The sequence below is a fragment of the Heterocephalus glaber genome, unplaced genomic scaffold, assembly GCF_053883595.1.
Source record: "Heterocephalus glaber isolate CG9 unplaced genomic scaffold, H.glaber_assembly_v1.0 deba00001481, whole genome shotgun sequence".
Classification (NCBI taxonomy): domain Eukaryota; kingdom Metazoa; phylum Chordata; class Mammalia; order Rodentia; family Bathyergidae; genus Heterocephalus; species Heterocephalus glaber.
Genome location: NW_028258317.1, coordinates 58,380,200 through 58,404,203, shown reverse-complemented (window position 1 = coordinate 58,404,203; position 24,004 = coordinate 58,380,200). Strand labels below are relative to the sequence as shown.

General features: G+C 41.3%; 2 protein-coding genes across 2 annotated transcripts in view; one reads left to right on the top strand and one right to left on the bottom strand.

Moving 5' to 3' along the window:
• The window catches only part of Ostf1 (osteoclast stimulating factor 1), a 58,801-nt gene extending 51,130 nt beyond the window's left edge, over nt 1-7,671 (bottom strand). The window contains exon 1 of the mRNA XM_004862528.3: nt 7,515-7,671. Coding sequence (XP_004862585.1) covers nt 7,515-7,548 — 34 coding nt within the window. The 5' untranslated portion in view covers nt 7,549-7,671. The remainder of the gene's footprint in view (nt 1-7,514) is intronic.
• Nmrk1 (nicotinamide riboside kinase 1) lies at nt 7,660-23,888 on the top strand (the record flags this gene model as incomplete). Its single annotated transcript, XM_087184166.1, has 7 exons — nt 7,660-8,015; nt 15,974-16,064; nt 16,318-16,366; nt 21,681-21,825; nt 21,902-21,973; nt 22,554-22,660; nt 23,423-23,888. Coding segments are annotated over 7 exons (957 nt in total), but the record flags the coding sequence as incomplete, so codon positions are not given.
• Nucleotides 23,889-24,004: the final 116 nt, after the last annotated feature.

Genomic DNA, 24,004 nt, shown 5'->3' with positions numbered 1-24,004 from the left:
TGAGCAGTGAGATAGAGGCAAGTGACAAGAGATAAAGGGAGATGGAACAACGGGTATCAAGGTACCAGCAACCAGGAAATGCCAGCTTAGGTGTCAAGACATCAGTGACCCTGTCTCAAGCCAGAATCAGGAAACGCACAAAGAGCTGGATGTAGAGAACAGAGCTCCTACCAAGCTGGTATCAAGGCCTAGGAACTCAAAAGGTCAGCAACTGTAGAGCCTCAGCGTTTCAGTGCAGGGTTGGTCCTCCAGAGTGGGAAGGGTTAGGCAAGAACCAGAAGCCATATCAGATGGGAGGGGCTCCCAGGAAGCAGAAGTGATCAGTTACCAAAGGCAGAAACTCCCACTTCATGTTTCAGCCTAAAGGAGGTCCCGGTTCTAATGGGCCGCTGCTCGAGGGATATCTATTAGGACCTAAATACAGAGGAATAGAAGAGGATTTCTGGTTTCTGTTGCAATGCTTCAAACCCAGGATACCTGCCAGGGAATACCTTCAGTGTCAGTCAGTGTCCCAGGGCCACAGTCAGACAAAGCGGTACGGACCCATCAAAATAACAGGCCCCATCTCTCCAAAAAACAGTTGAAGAGTACATCTAACCAGAAAATCCTGCACACTCAGTAGACAACACACCAGAGATGGTCAGAAGAACCTAGTTTTCAAGCACAGCAAGATGAGACTCTGGAATATTCCAAATTTCCTGGAATCAGAGGTACCTGCCAGCTACACGAGAAGACCAGGGGTTTTCCCAGCCGGCCGCCCTCACCCACACTCAGAGCTGGAGCTTGGCAGCATCTTCCCTTTGACTACTGTATAGGTCTGGTTTGGAGCTTCTAAGAAGACACATGGCCATCCCAGAATAATCCCAGAGTGAAGACTTTTCTTTAAGTGGTTTATTTTCTTTTTTTTTTCATTCATTTCTTTAATTTTTTTATTTTATTTTAGTTCTGGTTTTTTTTTGATTGGTACATTTTAGATATACATAAAGGATAACATTCATCATAGGGAATCTGTACCAGTACATCATATATCTTGCTTCTTTTTTTCCCATTCCCCTCCCCTCCCTTCAACCCCTTTCCCTGTCATTATTTACAAAAGCTTTGTTTCTATTTCTCTCCTCTCTCTCTCTCTCTCTCTCTCCCTCTCTCTTTCTCTCCCTTTCTCTCTCTTGTCCCTTCTTGTCTCATAGGAGTCAGTTGGTTTAAGTCCTGGATAGGAACAGGCAGTTTTGAAATGAAAACCATGAGTTTCTCAGAACCAGGCACAATCCCTAATATAAAGTGATAGCCAAAAAAATCTCTCTAGGGTCCTTTCAACTCCTATAAGAATCCTGAATCGGTCCCTTCAGCATAAGTATAAATGGAGTTATTGTAAGTCTTCTTTAATCTGAATTCAATCTGCCCATAAGCTCCCTAGAAAACAGAAGTTTTAGCAGAAAAGATCTACAATTAAGTGTACTCTTGGCTCCTAAAAATATAAAACCAAAGTAGCTTCTTAAATTCTAAGTGATGCCAGCTAGCTTTAAAATTCCATGAAAATCAAAATACAAAAGATAGAAAACTCTGCCCCAAGAGTTAAAGAATTTGTATTGTAACTTTTAAAAAGTCTACAGATACTAAAACATAAAATGGGACATGACTGGTGAGAATACAACAGTGGCCACAGTAGTCACACTAGTAACTTAACTAACTTGAAGCTGCTAAGCCTCATACAGATATGTCTACACAGAGGGGTGACATGTGTGCACCTGAATCCTTGCTTTTGACTGGGCATGGTGGTACTCGCCTGTAATCCCAGCCCTCTGGGAGGCTGAGGCAGGAGGATAGCAAATTGGAGCCCTATCTGGGCAAGTTAGACTTAGCAAGACCTGTACCATATTCCATAGTTACATTAGGTAAAGGGTTTTCTCTTTATTTCAATGGAAAAAAAATCTCCAGTTTGCAGTTCCCTGTGAGTGTACCAAGTTGCCCCGGCTTCTCAGAGAGAACCGGAGAACCAACGCAGTCAGACATGAACAAGAGGATGTATTGTTTTGTTTCTGCCTGATTTTGCCACACAGCAAACTCTTCCTCAGAGCTGAAGACACTGCTTCAATCACCTCTTCCCTAGGCGGTGCTTCTGGTCCTCTGATCACACTTGAATAATAACTCCAATCAAAAGTGTAATGAATGATTTTTCTCTTAAGGCACCCACACACATTCTTGGTAGGAATGTAAACTAATATGACCAATTTTTAAATGTCTGTGAAAGTGACCTTGTACACACCTCTGACACCACAAATCCCTCTGCCAGGACTTTATCCTGTGGATTTGCATGTGTAAACAAAACAAAGCTGTTATAACACTGTTACAACAAAAGACTGGAAACAATGGAAGCACACATTAACATGATCTGGTTAGAACCCTCTTGGTGATCCACACTAGAATCTCATCACTCTGAGAGGCTGAGGCAGAAATATAAGTTAGAGCCCAGCATAGGCAATTTAGCAAGAACCTGCCTCAAAATTAAAAAAGAAAAACTTAAAAAGAGTTCGAGATGTAGCTCAGTGCAAACACCTTAGGTTCAATCCACAGTACTGCACTAAAAAAAAAAAAAAAAAAAAAAAAAGGTGTCTGGTTAAATAAATAAAATGGAATACCAGACAGGTAAAAGAACCAGGAAGCTCTCCTGGTGCTATTATTGGTATTTTTCCCAAACTTCTTTAATTTCTTTGACAGATGATCTTAACAGTTCACTCACATTAGTCTACTAAAAGCTGTCATCTTTTTTTAAAAATGTGCTTTGTCTTCCCCTGTACATTAGCCAAATGAGGACAAAGGTGCTGATGGTCTCATTGAGCGTGAGGCATAAGAGGTGAATCAGCAAATCTCACAGCACTAGTCACACGGAAATTAAGAGGTATAGGTGTTGAACACAGAGGGAGGGGACCCTGTGACTTCAAAGTACAAGAATGCTCACCTGAAGAACACAGCCCCTAGCTTTCTGGCTTTGTGGTAAAACTATAAGGAATGGTCAAACACATCCTCTCCCCACTTTTTCCCAAATAGATTTCATTATGTATCAAAACTTTTTATGTATCTGTCATTCATGAACAGTTTAGTGTGGCTGTGCATTTACAAAGGAATGCACTGATCTATTCTTTAAAAGTGTACAATCTAATACAGTACTGACCCAATAAAGAGTAGTTATGCGAAGCAAATCCCAATAATACAGCTGCATATGTTAATAAAGGTGGCTACCTCAGAGTAGTGGGTCCATCCCACAGGTTTCTCTGCTCAAAATGGAGACTCAAGTTAAAGCCTGTGTTCTATTCCAGGTCACACCAATCCCAACTAGCACTGGTACAGTCTACTTAACCTTACGAAGTATTAATTCATTCCTAAAATAGGGATATTAGGACTCAACTCATAGCAAAGTCAGAAGGAGACAGAGCATGTACTATGCTTAGTATGGTGCCTGACACACAGGCCAAATAAAGATTAACTGTTCACATCATCATTGCAGTCATCATCATCCTGGAAGTTTCAAGATGCTTTTCTCAAACTTTATTCTGCTGTTCGGTATAAAAGGAGCATAACATTTATGAAACAAAACCACTCATTCTCAATATTTCAAAAACAACCTTATACTCTGACCTTTGCTGAATGCATTTATTCAGGGGGAGGACTTATACAAAAATTGAGATCATTTAGATGAAGACCTTTTTTCTCTTAAGTGTTAAGCAGTGTATGTGTAATGTCTCTGAAGTTTTATGTATTTAGCATGAACAAAAGAACTAAGAATACTGATGACATCTAATCCGTGAATTTATTTTCATAAGACATATAAAATATTTATGTTACTTTACTTTTACCACCAAAATCAATAAGCCACTTGAAAGAAATAGCCAATGTCAAATACTGATTTCCAACCACAATGGGCTGTTATCAAATCTCCTAGCATGAGGTGATTCTAAGTCCCCAATCCCATTCGGTATCTTTTACCCATCCTTAGATCAAATCTCAGAAGAGTCTCTAAAACAGTCTTTGCAAATACATATGAATTACCAAAACTGAACCAGGAAGACTTAAAAATCCTAAATAACCCAATAACAGGCAATGAAATTAAAGCATTAATTAAAAAACCTACCAACCAAAAAAAGCCCAGGACCGGATGAATTCACTGCCAAATTTTGTAAGAACTTTGGTGAAGATCTAATGCCAATACTTCTCAAACTAATGAAATTAAAAGGGAAAGAGTACTCCCAAAGTCGTGACTGGAAGCTAGCCATTACTCTGATTCCAAAATCAGACAAGGATCCAAACAAATCCAGGCCAATTGCTCTAACGAACATAGAAGCAAAATTCCTCAATAAGATACTGACAAACAGAATGCAACAAATCATCAAAAAGATCATCGGGCCTGAAAGATGTCTCAACCCACATTAGAACAGAACAACCTTTGCTTTTAAAATCGGCCACTAAGTCCCAGCCCCCAGGTCCTCAGCTTTTGGTACTGTTACTGAATTGAAATATGTTGTTTTGCCAGGATCTTGCTCCTCTCGTCTTTATTGTAAAGAAACACTTTAGCAAAATGGGAGAAGTATGTCTCTGATTTCAGTACCATTAAAATACTTCTCAGAGCAACTGACACACTTGAATTTTATGAGCACTAGGAATCCTGCATCTGTTCTCTCCACCTGAAGCTGAGAACTAAATCTACAATTCTCATTCGGTAATTCTGTAAGACCTTAAGCTGTGCACAGTGAACTCTTCCCTTATGAACTTAATTCGTTCCCATGGGCTGGTTTTAACTCAAGTTGGTCAATTGATGGATCAGGCTCCTCTACACAGGCTTCAAAGTCTCTCTCCTGTGCAAAGGCAGATTTCAGTGTCCTTAGAGAGACACTGACCCAAGATTTCTCAATTAATCCCACACAGGAAAAGATGTCCCTTCCAGAACTCTGTAACAGTTAAATCTGTATCTGAGACCATCTGGAAGCACAAGTGGCCAGCATTTGGGTCATAACTCAATACTTTGATCACAAGTTAAAACTAAAACTTCCGGTCATAACTCAAGTTGTTCCTATGTCAGCCCAGTCATAATTCGAGGGTCCACTCTACTCTATAAATTAATTTTTCTCCTGTTTCCTCTTATTATTCTTCCCATCCTCTATGTAATGTTACTTTATTCTCTCTCTCTCTCTCTCTCTCTCTCACTCGCTCACTCTCTTTCTCTCTCTCTCTCAGATAATCTGTATTTCCACAAGTCTTTTGGGGATGAAGCAGGGAGGAAAAAAAGCAATAAACCAGGCCAGGGATTTAGCTCGGTGGTGCTGCCACTTGCCTTGAAAGTGCAAGGTCCTGAGTTCAATCCCCCAGACTACTTAAAAAACAAAAAAAGCCATAAACCAAAAATTAAATATACCCTAGCCAAGCCCAAGCTTGCTTTGGACAGTACAGCCCATGAAATTTACCAGAAAACATAAGAAAATAAAAGTGTAGCACTACTCTCCTCGTTGCTACCCATCGGGGTGACTATCATGAGCACTCTGACAGGAGTCTAAGGACCAGGAGCCCCTTCCTGACCCCCAGCTCTAAGATACACAACCCTGGGCCACTCACATGAATAGTGCTCCAAAGGCAGAGAATCATAACGGTTACTTCATAGTCACACCACCAGGGTTCTAATCCTTCCTGCTGCACCTAGGTTAACTAGTTAACTAGCCTCTCTGAGCCTTCATTTCCCCACCAGTGCAAAGGGAACAACAACATACTAATCTCATTGGATGGCTGAGAGGAGCGAATGAGTGAAAGCTTGTAAAAATGGCTAACACCCAGCACCCTGTACTTGAGGGACTATGCAACAAGGTACTTTTGGTTTCAAGCCAGCCAGTAAGTATACAGTGTCAAGTTGGACTGACAGCACCATTTCTCACTATAAATTACTAAACCAACAAAGCAATTACTGTGGTAACCTTATTTATGTTTGGATTCGATTTATAAATTAGTTTGGCATCAAAGTTCTCTCTAAGCAGCAGAAAAGTTTATACATTTTCTGATTTGCTAAAGAGGAGGAGAAAGTGGTGTCAGACAAGAAAATGGTTCCTGTGAGTGTGTCCCCAGTCAGTAACAGGGTAATCCCTAAACCACCTAAACCAAAGCAAGCGTGAATACACAGGACACATTCTCATGCACACACACGCCAGTCTTCTCCGTCTAGAGATAACACAAATTTCATTTAATGTCTAAAGGGATGAAAAACCTTATGAGCAGATTCTCAGGACATCCTTTAAAATACTTTGTTCAGTTATCAAAGAACGACTCTACTCTGTTGGACACATGAGGTCCTGATTTACCTCTGAGTTTAGAAAAGGGCCACCTCAAATATATGCACCTAAAATGCAAATTTCTCATTAGATTCCGCAATGCAAGCAGCAGAGCCCAACTCTAGCCACGCCCATCGTTGCTTGAGCCGAAGGGTCTCCGGGACTTCCTCCACAGCCCGTCTGCCAAAATTTAAATTCTCAGCGAATGACTACTTAACCTATGAGGGTGTGTACATTATTTTTCAGACTTGAAACTGCCACTGTCATTGCCAAGAAATCCGGATAATTATGAAAGTTGTAGAGCTTGATCAAAGTTGAGAAAAATCAAGGAAATATTCACTGAAACTATATTTTGCAACGAAAGTTACTTCTTAATCTGATGTAAACAGGTCAAGTTTCAGCCTTTGCTGATGTTACACGAGATAGAAGAGAAAAAACTTAGGTCACTGGGACCATTAGCTCCCTTTTCCTACGCTTGCAGTAATTATCCCCCCCCAAAAAAAAACAATGCACCTAGGAGTTTATTGCAGCAATGAATTGAAATAAATCAGTTCCTTTACATTGTCTTCTGTCTCCACACCACGGAGAATATTCCAAGAACAGAGTCAAAAAGAACAAGGACGATCTATCGGTGCAGAACACGCTGAGGAACCGTCTCCCACCCGTTCAGCGAGCCGGAGTGGGGGGCGCAGACGAAGCACCCACGCTGAGCGGCCCGGTCCAGCCCTGGGCCCCGGGTCCGCTCCGAAGCTCAGCTCAGCTCGGCTCGGCCCGGCCCGGCCCGGCCCAGGTCACCGGCGAACGCGGCCCCGAAGCCCCGAGCGCCCGGCTCCCGACCCCGCCCTGCGGGCAGCGCACTTCCCGTCCGCCCGGCCGGTCCGGACGCTAACTTGACAGCGACACACTCAGAGGAAAGAGGAAGCGGCTCCTGACCACTTCGAGACGCCTTTATTTCATTTTTGTAACAGGAGCTTAATGGCCCTGTCTTTCCGGAAAGCTTCAATCAATCGAAAGCTGCCATCACACCCGCGGGAAAGTTGTCGCGAATGTTAATGTTGCAAAACCCAGAGCAACTCCTTTAAAACAGTTTTTTTTTTTAATCCTCGAAATCCTCTCGCTATCGGCAGCGATTCCTCCCCCCGGGGTGAACGCAACGAAGCTCCGCGCCCCGTCCGCCGGCCCGGGGCTCGGGCGCCGCCAGCCTCTCACCTGGCTTAACCGGTTTGGGAGGCGGCTTCGACATCTCGCTTCCTGGAGCAGAGAACCTCGCAGAGCGCGCGCCGAAAGCCCACCAGCACCCGTCGGCGGCACTGGGCCGCCTGCGTCCGCGTCTGTGCGGCGAGCGTAGCGAGCGCCTCCGGGACCTGCCTGCCCCGCCCCGCCCCGCGGGGCCGACCGAGCCGCGCGGACGAGGAAGTGGCCGCGCCTCGCCGCGCGCTCATTGGCTGCGGAGCCTGCCGGGCCGGGAGACCGCGCCGCAGAGCGAGCCCGACGGGACCGCGCCGGAGCCCCGCAGGCGCGCGCACGCGAAGCCACGCTCGCCGGAGCCCCGCCCCGGCCCGAGTCGGGGCGGTCGCGGGCGCAGCGTCCGGCCGGGTGGGAAGGGGCTTCCCGGCCGCCACCTCCGCCCGCCTCTCTGCTGTCAGCGAGGCGCGGGGCAAGGAGGGCCTGCGGCCCCACGGTCAGTGAGGAGGCCTCGCCGGGCGCCAGGTGAGTGAGTCCCCGCCTCCCCTGTTGCCCCGGTGCGGCCGCAGGTGTCCCGGGATCCTCGCCCTGGTCGCACCTTGAGGCCTGACCGGGCAGGGCGCGCGGCCGTGATGCGCGGGACTTCGACGCCCCGGGACGAGCCAGCGAACGCGGCCGCCGCCTCCGAGAGCCGGCGGGGACCGGACGGCCCCTGGGACCCGGCAGCTCTGTTTCGGGGACCACACGGCCCCGCCTCTGGCCTGCCTGCTACCTGGTTCCGTATCGCCTGCTAGGAATGCTCTCTGCGTTTCTTAATAGCCGAGAAGGAAACAAAAGACGAATATTTTTAAGAAGTAGTATTTTGGCACGTGACTATGGTATGAAATTCAGATTTCAGAGTCCATCCAGTTTGAGCTAGTACAGGGCTATACCTGTTTCCTTACGGGTTGTCTGTGGCTGTCTTCTCTTTCCCACCGCGGGGTTGAGTAAACGTACTCGCAAAGCTGAAAACATTTTCTCTTTGGCACTTTATAGGAAAAGCTAGCCCAAGCCTGACCTAGCAGATTGTCAGGGAACACTGGAAGGTCGTTCAGGTGGCAGAGTCAATATTATAAAGCTAATGAGTGGCTGGGGGGGAAAAGAACGGTTATATAAGAACCTGCATAAAATGAGGCTTCAGATTTTCCACTAAAAAACTATTCTAACTGGGAAGCGGCATAGATTACATTTGTAGAAACTTCACCATTGGGAGATTTGTTTACTAAAAGTGAGCAAAGTTCTAAACAAGTAGGAAAAAACTGCCTTGTTTCGTGGAAGAATAGTCAAAATATCTGTTGAGCAAAATAAGTGAGTCCTGAAAACATTGAACTCTTTTTAAAAGATGAGACTGCCCCTCAAACACATTTGAAAAGCACGTTTTGTTCTCAGTTGTCGTCTTTCAGACCATTACTGCGCCAAGGAGTTATTTTCTTCCTTACGAAGTGCTGACTTACTGCATGCCCAGTAGAAAGATTCTGTGGTTAAAAATCCAACATGTTAGTAGTGAAATCGATTAAACATCAACATATGCCAATTATGGAAAAAAGAGTCAACGTTTTACTTAGAGAAAAAATATAAGTATAAACATATTAAAATGACTCAGTTTGGGTCTGCTCGTGGTTGTCCCAGGCTCTCTACCCCCCATGCAAATAGTTGCTGCTATTGAAAAGCTTTGCACACATTGGGGAAATAAACTACATAAATGTTCTATGAGATGGGAGGTGCCACATACGTCCTAGGAATAGGATGCTCTGAACTGGGACTCTGCAAAGTTCAAAAAAGTATTTCTTCAGAGACGCCATGTGATTTACATTTGTAGTTGTTCATACTTTGTATTTGTTTCATGAAATCTGCCGCTGCATGTATTTGGAGACTAGCAAGTCTTGATTGCAAACTTTAAATTGGGTTTTTAAATAGTTTTTAAAGGAGGAGAGAGATGTGATGTGGAGATGGACAATGCCAAGTCTGAACTTGGAGTTCTGTTGAGGTACCCCTGTGAGTCCCTCACTGTGTTTGAAATACCCGGTTTCAGGATTCGTAGGCCCACCCCTCCATACCTAGTCACTCAGCCCAACTGCCTGCCCTTTCTCTGCCCAACCCAGTTCCCCACCCTTTTACATTGTCATCTGCTCATTGCTAAAAAGAGTGCCTGGCTGCGTTAGACAGGCCCGGGTGCTGACCAGTGTGGAACTCAGGGTGCCTGCTTTGATAAAAACCTGGTTTGGCTTTAGGACTTCACTTCCCTTCCTGCCCCGACAATATTTTAAGTAGGTTTTTGACTCCTCTCATTTCTGGTTTCCACTCAAGTGTCCCCCTTACACTGCCACATCAGTTACACCTGCACTCATTTGTTATTTATGTGCTAGGAAACTGATGCATTATCCTCACAAGTGTGCACAGATGTCGCAGTTAGGACAGGGGACTGGTAGTCCTTTCCATCCAGTGTGCACAGCAAATACAATGCCCCATCAACAATGTATCAATAGGAGTGGCATCAATTATACATCCGTCTGGCAGTTAAGCTAGTACACGTACAACCCTTTCTGAGCTCTTGGTAAAGAAGTGCTTTATGGCAGCTTGGAATGATGGGAAGATACTAACTCCATGGATTTAGTTTGCTTTTCCAGTCACTCCTGTCCGATGCTTCCACCTCTGCAAAATGAAGGGTGCTCTAAATGGTATATGAGGCTGTATTTCTCTGAGCTTGAGAATTTTTGCTGCAACAAACTATCCAAAAATAAATGAGATGGGATCAAGGAATGATAACATTTTGTGATTTTTTTTAATTTGGTAAGTGAAGGCACCAGTCTACTACCATCTAGTGACCACATGATTTCATGAGAGAAAGCTCATTTATCACCATAAAGGTAAGATAGAGCCCATCTCAAGATAAAGGGCAGTCTGTCCCTCCTCAAAAAAGGCTGTCAAAAATAAGACATGTCAAAATTAAGGCAAAATTGGGGCCGGGGATTTAGCTCAGTGGTTTGGCCACCTGCTGTGCAAGTGCAAGGACCTGAGTTCAATCCCTGGTACCAAAAAAAAAAAAAATTAAGGCAAAATAAAATTCAAAAGCAGAAGAACTACAACATAAAAATTTATTTTACAGTATTTATTGAATGCAGTTGTTCCCTTGATCCACATTTGGATGGAGGTACATATTCAATAGTGCAATGCCAGGTGAAACTCAAATACCCAGCTCCTCCTGTAGGTTTGCTTTTATCACGGTCAGTCTTGAACTCTTGTTTCCCACGGGCTGCTAATGAAAATAGAATCTAACCTTAACAGTTGCTCTCAACTTGGAATATTCCCGAGAGCTGAGAAGCACCTAAGGAGCTTCAGCCCTCTCCCCATCAGGCTATTCTTCACAGCCCTTCCTCGGGGGAGTATGAACACAGGTCAAGGATAGGATACCCTCCAGCCCAACAGCCACCCACTTCCAGCTGTGAACACCTTTGGTCCCTGATCACCCTTCTGAGCACACAGGCAGAAAGAGCAGCTCCAGTCAGGAATGACCATGAGGAGCCTCTTTCTCAGGGTCCCTCAGCCATACTTCAGCTCTTCTTAGCGATGAAGATGGTGTCCAATCTAAAGACCACTTTGGTGAAGCCTGGGGTGCCAGGGATGAAATGCCCTCTGCCCCCTAGACCAGGGTTCAACAAAACAGCCTGTGGCTTAAATCTGGCCATCTGCCTGACACTGGCAGCTTCATAACAGAGAATGCTAGCTTAGAAATCTAGGTAAAGGAAATGTTATTCCAATAAAAGAGAAATTCCATTCCCATCATGAGCAGACTTGTATTAACCACCCCCCCCCGCCAAAAAAAGCAATTATGATTATGTATCTTAAGTGACATAAAAGTTTTCATGAAAATCTTGTTTTTCTTTTGTTATATAAGTCCCAATGTAATAACTCAGATTTGGTTACCAAAAAAAAGATTTGGCTTCTTATCCCAAATACCCTCCAATATTTACAATCTGATCTGTTTCCAAAAGAGTCTGCCTCACCAGCCCTTACACGTAGGCTGTGGAGTTAGGAAACAGTGCTGTGAAAGGACTTTGGCAGGTGTCTCCCTCTGGCCAGCAGTGATGTACTTCCTGTTTCTGGAGGGAAGAGAAGGGGCTCCCTCTGAGGCCTCCCTGCCTCTGGGAAAACTGGCCACTGGTGATGGAATCTTCAGGTGAAAGGCTTCTGAGCGGGAGTCAGCTGGAACCGTAGACCCCGCTGTGCCTGGAAAGCCTCCCAACCCCTGGAAACAGAGGCCCTGAGCACCAAGCAGCTGTCGTCACTGCAGTATTCTGTCATCCTGAAGCTCGATGGCCTGAAGCTCTCCCCAATGGCTGTGGGAAATGCGGGCTGGGGTGGCCAAGCCATTGCCATCATCCTCACTTCACTGCTGCTGCTATTTCAGGATCGCTTTCTTACCTCCCTAAATAGCTACATGGTACATGTTCATTTTTTTAATTTTAGGAAATATTAGGAAGACGTGCTTTTCAAAGCTAATTATGAAGACATTTGTCATTGGAATCGGCGGGTGAGTAATTTTGCTACAAACAGCTGCTCAAGATACTCTGGATGTGCTGGGTATGATGGTGCACACCTGTAAAATACCAGCATTCTAGGAGGCTGAAGCAGGAGGATCCCAAGTTCAAGCCCAGCCTGAGCAACTTAGACTGTGCCTCAAAATATAAAAGAAGAAAAAGGGCCGGAGGTACAGCTCAGTGCAGAGACCCCAGGTTCAGTCCCCTGTACCACAAAAAATAAAAATAAAAGCCACTCAGGGTGTCCAAGTGGTATTTTCTTGTGGGTATGGAGGAGAAGGAGGGGCAGGGAAGCAGTGGGCATCCTAGAGTCCTAGAGAGGAGCAGATCACAGGGATTGCTGCTACATAAGTGCCAGCAAGGGGTGAAAGAGTTTCCTGCAGACAGAGAAAGAGAAGAGTCAGTCAGAAGTGTTTGCCCACTGGAGCTAATGCCAGAGGCAGGGCCTGACTGGACACTACCGGCTCGGGGTGATTTATAACTCCCTATACAAGTGGCTCTCCGGCACAATGTAAGAAAATCAACCATTTTTTTCTTATGCCTTGCTTTGGACATGTGGAATAGAGACATCCTCCCCTCCATTCCTCTTCCCCATTATGTACAATGACCTTATGCCCTAGGCTGTTTGTCTGGTCAAGTCCGAGGGCCTGCAAATGTAGCTCAGAGGCAGGGTGCATGCTTTACATGCATAAGACCCTGAGTTTAATCCTCAGCATTACCCCAAAAAAAGTCCTAATTTATATGGTTATCTCACCCTTGGTACCAAAGGCTGTATGTAAATGAGACATCAACAGCAATCAAAAAGGACATCATTTTTGCTACCATATTATCTTCATCTTTCTTCTAAGTACCTTAACATTATGTGTGCCCCATTAATAAAATATTTGACTATTAGAATTTAAACATAGGTAACTTTAAGTAGATCATTCATTGTGTGATTGTATTATATTACATGGGAAATCATCATTTAGAAGTAAAACAGAGTGGATTCCATGTCAGAACATGCATTGCTATGCCTGCCACCTGACCAGAGCCAAGCTTCAGTTTTCCTCAGCAGTACTTCTCCTGTCCTTCCCACACATACTGCCACCCTCCTAGTTCAAGACAACATCCCTAATTCTGATCATAGTATTTTCCTACATTCCTCTACCAGTTTAATCTTTGTACAAAACATTTATCTCAGCTGATGAACAAGTCAGTAGCTCCCAGTTATTTAGAGTGAAATCTAAATATTGTGCTATATGAGGGCTATCTATAAATAAGTTACTAGCTAAAGAGTAGGCAGGCTGCAAGAAAGGTATGATTCAGGAGTTCAATGATGTCATCAAAGAGTGCTTCTCTCTCATCCTCCCTCCCTCCCCCCTCTCTCTCATTGGCTCCTCTTTAGAGTTTGGCTGCCACTGCACCTCTTTGTGACTGTCATGCTTTGTTTTAGCTTGTCACTAGGGGGGAAAGTGATTTCTCTTCCACCAGGTCGTAGGTGTCCCTCTGACCAGACCTGCTTGGCTCACAGAGCCTCAGCTGCTGTGCAAAGGTATAGGATTCACAGATTGGTGTGGGCCAGTGGCAGCCTGTTCTGGAGTTGACAGTGGAGCCAGACCCACCTGACCAGACGTGGGAAAGAGAGTTGGGAGCTGGGGGGTGGCTCTTCAGTCCACTGGTATACACATAAGTTGTCTTCTCAGTGCTTCAGTATGGGGCCCGCTGTCTAGAGAAGCCTCGTGCTTTCTTACCACATTCATTAAGTGCTATCCCCAACTTCCTAAGAAACCCTTTCCACTGCAGACACCACAGTTTCATTTAAAAGTACATGCCAGACTCAGCTGCAGGGGCTTCTGTTTCTGCCTTCTGTCCTCCAGTCCCGCCACATGGTGACTTTCTGTGTACCTTTCCATTTCTGCCCTAAGAAGTCACCATTCAGTTGTGACTGCAAGGCAGTTTTAGAGGTTCTGAAGGAATTCAGAATTCCAGAAAATCCATGAACCTCCTGAATATTTAAGGCATGTGTAAAAATGTTTGTTTCTGGAAATAGGGTTTATTTTATTTTATTCGATGCTGGGATTAAACCCAGAGCTTTGAGCACACTAAGCATGCACTCTACCACTGAGCAACCAACATCCCATCCTGGGCAAAGGGTTTGTAACCTTCATCAGATTCTCAGAGTTCCACAAAACTCCATGTTAGAGGCAGACTATATCTGTAACTTACTACTAGTTGTTGCCTTGAGCAACAACTTTATCAGTAAAATAAAACAACTAGTATTTTATTTATCAGTAAAATAATTTTTCAATCCCTAGTTACCTCAACTGGTATATGAGAATATCAATATAATCTACTTGTTGAAGAAAGGATTCTCCACTTGTAATAACAGGAGTAATAACAGAGACCCTTTTTAACTTGTGCATACCATAATAAGATTATCCTTGTTTACTGTCTAAGCCAAAATTCACTGAAGTATGGACTTTCAGTGTGGTTTACATTTTTCTTCAAGAGGAAAAAATGTTATAACAATGTTTTCTCAGTAACATCCACCTACTACTTTTTCCTATTTTCAAAGCCATTATGCATATATCATTCAATCATATATGGTAAAGTTAAATGGAAAGTCTTATGAATCCAGTTTCATCTACTTTGTAGATGTAAGCTACTTAGGTGACTATATACAACACGTACTTTTGATGAATAAATAGTTCATTTTTCCTTTTCTAGATTATAAATATTGTGATACTGATTTCATCTGTGATTAAACATAGATTCTTGCAAATAGATACACAGGAGCTTTGTACTGTGAATATTTCATGGTATGGTGAAATATTGAACTTTTCAGAGCAGTGCTTTATAATGGATGAAATAAAATGCAGGAATACAAAGAAAACCAGTTATATTAAAATAGTCATAAATGTATATTAGCAGGTTTGTAACACTGTGATACACACTTCTTTCTTAACATAGTAATAACTAACAGTATCCAGTGGCTGATCTAAAAACTGCCATAAATTTACAATAATAATGAGCATCAGTGATATCCCTAGATAATCCTCTCCTACTGCAGTGCATGTAAAATATGTGTAATTTTTGTTGAAGACAACATTATAGGTACTATTAATATTATTGTAGCTTATTTATATTCACAGTTAAAGGAAATGATGAAACTCTGTTAGAATTTAGCCAGAATAAACATGTAGTTTCTTTCCCATTCAAGCACAAAGATCTTGAATGCTGCCACAGCCCATCTGGAGGTAGCTGAGCCCAGGTTAAGACATCTTTGAATAAGAGACTGAATAGAGAAGTACAACTCCTGTGGGCTACACAGGGTGCCAGTGCTGGAAGCTGGGATCTGCAGGAGCAGGTCGGGTGCTTGTTCTTGGGGGCACAGTCCAGCTGGGGACTAATAGCTGACCTGATGTGATAAGCAGACATGGACAGTACAGAGCTCATGGGAGCTGCAGTGCCACACAGGAAATGTGTATTCTTGATGGGAGGGATTGTAGCAACCCCTCCTTTGTTTTTTTACCACTGTGCATTGAGACAGAATCACAGTGACCATCTGTAATTTTACATACTTGTGCTACTGTGTTGCATATGAATTCTCAGATGCTTTGCTCTAGGCTAACAATTATTTTGCCTCCAACACTCTATTTGTATTTTGAAGTCTTAGTACCCAGTTCACTGACCAGTAGTTAGTTGCTATTCTCTTCCTTTGTTTCCAGCTTATTTCTTACCATTTAGTACATTTTATCTGCTAATGCCTATGGTCTTACCAACAGAAAAGGCAAAATCTATGAAGGACATTATTTGTTCTTAAGTAGAAAATATTGTTTTAAATATCCTTTTTTAAAAAATGATTTTTAAATGTTTCCTGTTTTTTAATGCATTATTACTTTCTACTTTTTCTTCTGGGTACAGAGTGACAAATGGTGGAAAGACAACACTGGCTAAAAATTTGCAGAAACACCTCACAAACTGTAGTGTCATATCTCAAGATGACTTCTTCAAGGTACTGATAAAACTTCTTAGATAACGTATTTAGCACAAAAATTTTTAATGACAGTTAATTGAATTGCATCCAAAAAGCCTTTTGTACTAAAGGCAGGCTCCGTAACAATAGTGTCACTTACCCACTAGATGGCGCCATCTACCAGGGCTGACCTTTGATCTTAGCTATCATATTCCAAAACATTTGTCCCTTTATTCTATAATTGCATTATTTTTCCCCTATCCATGATTTTGATGGGTTCTTTTTTTTCCAGCCAGAATCTGAGATAGAGAAAGATAAAAATGGATTTTTACAGTACGATGGTAAGTAGAGTCACTACTAAAACATTACGTGCTTGTTTTCTTTTTCAAACCAAAGAATTTCATTGTTTATGAAGAAAGTCTTAAAAGTGCTAAAATATATAGCTTACTTTAAATCTGCTTTTTTGTAGGTTTTTGTCTAATTTATATTCAACTGTTTAAGTTTTATGTTTTACTAGTGCGTGTTTGCAGAACATACTGATTGCCTTTGTCGTGGGGGACTGGCACATGCACATAACACCTCTAATTCTTTTATTCCCTACCCCTCTCGTCTCCCTGCTCCTTCCATCTCTTGGTCCTCTTCCCATTTGCAAAAACCCTATTTCTATTTTTTTCCTTTCAATTCTTTTTTTCCATCCCCATTACTCCCCCTATCTCTTATACCCCCTCCCATTTGAAAAAGACCTCCTTAGTTCCTATTATCTTTTCTTTTGTTCTTTATTTTGAGTGTCTCGTACAAGAGAAACTACATGGTACTTAGGCTTGTGTGTCTGATTTATTGCACTTAATATTGTGCTCTCAAGGTGCATCCATTTATCTATGAATGCCTCAAGTTAAGCAGAATCATCCCCCAGATTCATATTTAAGACCGAAAGCATGGGCATGATAGATTTTTGTTCCGAAGGTAGGGCAAAGTAGGCTCACTGGTCCCCTACTTACCTTGCCCTAGACTTACATAACTCACTGTATTTTCCTCATCTCCCCTGAATATTTCCTCTGGAGCAAATGCTAGGCTTTCATCTTCTCAGCTTTTCTTCCTGGTGGCCGAAGGACCTGGAAGCTTATTTTTTTTCTTTTTGCTGCTCAGAAAGACTTGGAAATATTTTTGGAAGGATTCAACCCATTCGTTTGCCCCAAGCTAGCACAGTTTTAAAGCCAAAGGAGTAAAGTCCACCAGAAAAAAATTATTTTCCTGTAAAGAATATTGTGATTATGTAATGTTTAATGGTCATACTAACTTATAATTAACAAGGTGATTGTTGAGTACTTATGCAGACTAACAGCAGAGGAAGCTCTCTAAAAAGTCACAAAGTGCATTTATTATTTTTAATTTTGAGGGCCTTGGAGGGAAAATGTTACATAACAGTTTTTACAGACACATGATCTTTTAAAAAGACAAAACCCTTAATTCATTTTCTGCTCCTGTATCAAGTTGAATTTTTTTGTTTTCTTCCTATCCAAAGGTTAATGAGAAAGATTATTACAAAGAATCAAACTGTAAAAAACTGATTTTGACAATTGGCAAAGAATAATTATTCCTACTTTTTAGTGCAATCTGAGAAGAAAAAACTAATATGCCCAAAGAAAAATAGTATAAGAATGTGAAGAAGCTACTCACAGAAATATCAGGTTATAATAGTACTAAGTGTAGAGTAAAAAGTCAACCTCCAAACTAGTCAGAGTTATTTTATTTATGCAAATTATTTTTTCCCCTCATGAAGTAAAGATCTTTATAGCAGTGATAGTTATGTAATGATGACAAGGACTGAAGAAAACAAAAACTCCCATGTGCCTTAGATGAATGTATAAATTGATAAATCTGTCTCAGAGACCTTAAAATGTCCATGCCATAAGCTCAAATATCCCACATCCAGGAATGTAGCTTTAAAATTTTTTGAACTTTTCAGGTAAATGTGCCAAATGTACAGTAAATCAAGGTGGTATCAGCATCTTTATAAATGCTTTTAAAAAGCTTAAAAGCTGTAACTTTCAAACTTAAACATGAAATAGACTCATTAAAATATAATTGAAAGCTACAAAAGTAAAAATAAAATCAAAAGATGATGGACAAAAAGAAAATAATAGTAAGATTTAAAACCAAATATCTCTGCAGCTACATTAAGTTAAATGAACTAAATATTCTAAAAATTGTCAAATAGGACTTTTTAAAAAGCCAATTATAAGCTCCTTAAAAGAAATGGACTTAAATATGAGGACATAGGTAGAGAGCATAAGGCTGGAAAAATATATACTATGGTACCAACTTTACTAATACTAGAAAAAAGTAAGCATTAAGGAAAGTAGCACTAAGGATAAAGAAGGAAAAGTGGTTCGATTCAACAGGAAGATAAAGTGATCTAAAATTTGTATGCACATAATATAACCCAAAATGCACCAAATAAAATCTGACAGAAGTAGGAGGAGAAATAGACAAATCCATAATTACTGTGTCAGATCTTGTCAGAACTTCCTTTGCGTAATAGTTTGCTAGTTAACAAAGCACCACAGATGGGATGGTGTAAAAACAGAAACATGTTGTCTCACCGTTCCGGATCAGACCGACATTTAGAACATGCACCCAGCAGCAACAGAATGCAGGGGTTTTTTTCTCCAGAACATTTGCCCGAGTAGACTATAAGCAGACGCATGGAGTAAGTCCTCATATATCTCAATGGATTGAAGTAATACAGAATATTCTGTTAATCACAGTGAACTGAATTAGAGATGAGTAACAAAAGGATAAACAGAAAATTCTCAAGTGTTTGTAAAGTAAATGATAATTTCAAAATTATTTTTAAAACTTTATCTTATGGAAAATTTCAAACATAAACAAAAATGGGCAGAAAGATGTAATGAACACACGAGTTCACCATCCAACTTAAAAAATGATGAATCCTTGACCAATTATAATTCATCTATACCCTCACCCACTTCTTCCTTTGGCATTATTTTAAAGCAAATCCCAAAATTGTCATGTTTAATCTGAAGTAAAAAGATTATATATTTGTGGGTCAAAAAAGTCACAATGAAACTTAGACATATTTTTAGAAATATTTTTAACTGAGTAATAATGAAAATGTATCAAAATGACTAGGACTTCTGGTTCTAGCCAAATGGATTATCCCTGTATCTCATTGGTCCTCCCTCTTACAGCCAAAAACCTTGGACATAAGACAACAGACAACCAGAGGAAGACTGCAAGATGAAAAAACAGTGAGTGAGCTGGCTCACGACTTCAGGATTAGCCTGGCTATCAGTTCCTGGGGCTTTCTTTTTGCCTCCCAGATACTCAGGATGAGGTGCTGGGGAAGTGTGCCGCATAAAACCATGAACAGCCTTGAAGAAAACAGCACCATGAAACCCACTCCCTGAAATTAAAGGACCAAGAAAAGGATGGATGGAAGAACAGATCTTTTTCATGATATCCACCCAACTTTAGCCAAATGCAAAAGGAGAAACCTGCTTCCCTCATAATACTAGTAGGGCCCAAGAGAAGACCACGGCCTCTGACCCATTCAGCACCAGCAAGGCAGGATGAATTGGTCCTGTGCATCGCCTCAGGGGTGGTGTCTCTGGAGCCAGACAGGGAACTGCACTTCTAGTCAACCTGGCAGCAAAAGGTGGCTGCCACAGCTTGAGGTTTTGCAGGTAGCAACCCGCCCCTCCCCCTTCCTCACCAAGTGTGAGCTGCTATCAAGACCCAGGAGAAGGCTAAGCTTTTGCTCACCTAGCAGCAAAGGAAGCTGAACCAGCATTCTGCTGTCCCCTTTTTCCCTCGGGTCCACCCTCCCAGCGTCATATGAACACCAGAGCCCAGCAAGAAGCTGAACATCTACCCCCACCTGAACCTGCGCACTGCACTTCAACAGGGGACTGCCTGCACAAAAGATTAATTAGGACCCTGAACCTCATAACACAGTGCCTAAAATTTCCAAGACAAATGAAAATAATTTGTCACATCAAGAACAAGGAAAATCTCAACTTGATTAAGGAAACAGTAGCCATCAATATTTCAATGACACAGATGTCAAAATTATCTGACGAGTTTAAAATGTTATTAAAAGGTTTCAATAGCCAATTTCAAACATGCTTGAAACAAAGGAAAAGTTAGAAGGCCTCAGCAAAAAAATAGAAAATCTTAAGAAAATAAAAATTTTGAAACTGACAAAATACAATAACCAAAAATTTAAAACTCATTAAATTAATGCTTGGCAGCAGAATAAAGGTGACAGGAAATATGCAGTGAACTTGAAGACAGAGTCATAGAAGTTATTCTGAACAACAGAGAGAAAGTCTGAGAAGAACAGAAATGTGGAAAACAATAGAAGATCTAATATATCATTGGCATTTGAGAAAGAACAGAAAGTATAGTACTAAAAAAGTGCTCAAAGAATAGTGGAATAGTTTTCAAATTTGATAAGGGATAAAAGTCTACGATTCTGAGTGATCCCTAAATAGACTGAGCAAGAAAAAGTAGAAAAGGTACACATACCAAGTACCAAAAGTGGAAAAGGTAATATGACTACAGATCCTGTGGATTTTAAAAAGACGTAGATATTATGAATACTCTTATGAAATAGAAAACTTTGATGAAACTGACCATCTAGAAATATAGCACCATGTCACTAACCAAAACTAACACTTTAATAAAGAGTAAATGTTAATAGTCTTACATCTGTTAACTAAATTAAACCATACTTTTAAAACATTCCAATAAAAAGACCTTTGCCCCCAGTAGATTGACTTGGTAGTTCTGGAGTGCTACTGAGATTCTGCATTTCTGATAAATCTCCAAGTCTGGTCTGGGGATCTACTTTAAGAATAACCTACAGGCTAATTTTCTAGAATCACAATTGTAAGCTCAGAAAGTGTATATATTTTAGCATTTAAAATACCGTATTTTGTGCCAGGAATGTAGCTCGGTGGCACAGTACCTGCCTGGCAAGCACGAGGCCCTGAGTTTAATTTCTGGTACAAAAAAAGAATTAGCATATTTTGTCATAATAATGTAAATTATTTATCTATAAGAGCTCTTTTGTATCAAAAATATTAGCTCTTTGTCACATATACTACAGATATTTTCCATAGCATGTCATTTACCTTTCAAACTTATCTATAGCTATTTGTCTTCTAGAATTTTTATATATAGTCAGGAAAGAGTAGAAGTGATAAAGCAAATTTAGCCATAAGTTTATGATTGTTAAAGCTAGAAATAAATAGGGGCTGGGGATTTAGCTCAGTGGTTCCAGTAACTGCTTCGCAAGCGCAAGGACCTGAGTTCGATCCCCAGTACCAAAAAAAGAAAAAAACCCTAGAAATAGAGACATGAAGTTCACTGGGCCTTACTATCTCTTTTTATATATGTTTAAAATTTTCCACAATAAAATTTGTTCAAATATACCTAGTATTACCAGTGTTAGATTATCACTATTAGAGTTTAAATTGGTTGTCTAAAGTATTTGTCATTAGGTATTTTGAAGGGCAAGTAAATGACACTATATTAGACATTTACTGAGCTCAGAATATACTCACCACAAAAAACTGCATCACAAAAAATTGTGTTGTATTAATTTCATGTATTTTTGTTTTTCTGAAGTGCTTGAAGCACTTAACATGGAAAAAATGATGGCAGCCATTTCCTGCTGGATGGAGAATCCAGGACACTGTCTGGGATCAACTGGCAGCAGGACAGAGGAAATTCCCATTTTAATCATCGAAGGTTTTCTTCTGTTTAATTATAAGTAAGCATCCCCACTGTCATGTTGCCTCTAAAGGAATGGGGAAAGGCCATGTAAACTAAATATCCTCTTACCTTAGGCCCCTTGACACTATATGGAATAGAAGCTATTTCCTGACCATCCCATACGAAGAGTGTAAGAGGAGAAGGAGGTAAGTTTGGAAATCATCTTTATGGATTGTAATTTAAAAGCCAGAATGTACTGAACACAAGGAGAACAACATTATCAGGCAGTGCATGTGGTCAATTTCATACAGGGAAGCCTTGACTCTTACAGAGTAAATGGCATCCACAAGGAGTAGTGCACATTACTCCTCTAAGAGAAAGGCTTTCTGCCCACCTATTTGACTCATTTCCTCTAAATCTTCAGATGAAACAGTCCTGTGTAGATTATAATTTCAAGTTAGTGCACTTATATTCTGCTACAGCTACACGAAACCCCAGTTAGATTAGAGTTTAATCCCACATAGCAGTATTTCTGTCATTATCGACACTGATTCTTATAGGAAAAAAGATAATTATGAGTAACAGTGAGTTACAAAATTAATTTTTGGATTGGAGAACTAAATCCTTTTTACTGTCTTTCTAAACCACCATAGAATGCCATGACTGCCATGAGTGTTAATCTCGTTCAGATTTAATCTTGGATTTTCCCATTATCCTGAGCATTACTGTTTTACTTTATAAATTGTGTCTTTCTGGCAACATGAATTCTCCTTGGTGTTTTGACAGTACGAGAGTCTACGAGCCCCCAGACCCCCCTGGGTACTTTGATGGGCACGTGTGGCCCATGTACCTGAAGCACAGGCGAGAGATGGACAGCGTCACCTGTGAGGTTGGTAAGTGCCTCTCCTCCTAGCATGGAAGGCCCTTTACTTGTCAGTTGTCTCAGTTCATAAACCACAGGACTTGGGAAGCATTTTTCTCATGTCAAAAATTAAAGGGATACCCTAAGCAGGAGTCCCTGGGTTCCCCTCTTCTGTGATAGGTTCTAAAGGTTTTAATTCTCCAAAACTGCTTCTGTCCATTTTTATTAACAATATACAGTTTCTGTGCCTGGAGAATTCTGATTCAATACATATGTGGCAGAGACCAGCCCAGTGCATGGTTTAAGAAGCTTCACAAGCCGGGCATGGTGGTAATCCCAGCCCTCAGGAAAAGCTGAGGCAGGAGGATCACCACAAGTTTGAGTTCAAGGCCAGCCTGAACGACTTTGCAGGACCTTGTCTCAAAAAACAAAAAAGAAGCTTCACATAAGCTGGATGCATAAGTTGGAAAAGTGCTCCTTAAGTGACTCTTTTGGGCAGCCAACTCTTCACACCTACTAAAGTGCCATATGCATGGTACTGTTTAACTTTTTTCCTTTCTTTCCTTTCTCATTTATTTAAATAAGTTTCAGAGCACCTGATGTGGATTTCTCTATTAAAGAACAAATTTATGACCTATTATACCAGGCTGCAATCTTTTTTATCTTTAATTGCTAAGAATTTCTTCTTTTAGTTATGATTCTAGGTTCTTTGATTAAACCTGTTGGAATTTGTGAGAGATGTCAGGTGCCAAAGTAAACATCCTTCATTACTGTCCTCTTCTTCGCTCCACAGTGTACCTGGATGGAACCAGATCTGAGGAAGACCTCTTTTTACAAGTATACGAAGATCTTACACAAGAGCTAGCAAACCAAAGTGCAAGTACTATGGTAGCAAATGGGATGGTGAAGAACGGAGAGGCAGGAAAATAGTTCATCAGATGTGCAGGAATGGTACACCGAGGGGATTGTATTCATTCCCTCTTTGCTTTGAGGATAATTCAGAAGCAGAAATTTAGCGTGGGTGTGAAGACCTGATTCTTTTGTCAGGATGTTTTTAGGCGTGAAAATATTTACCCTTCATATTCTCTCTCTCTCTCTCTCTCTCTCTCCCCCCCTCCCTCTCCCTTCCTCCCTCCTCTGTTATATCTCTTAATGATATTTATGTTATTTAGTTTAAAATTTTGGTAAATGGCTGTCCCAATGAGACTGATATTATCCTATTAGAAGAGTGAAATTAAAATGCTGATGATTTTAATACATCTCAAGCTCCCCTTTTCCTTTTTTCCCTTAAATGTTTTCCTTAAAGTTTATATTTTGAAAATACCTCAGAAATAAACACAAGATTTTAAAAATTCTGTTTCTTTAAAGTTCCTTT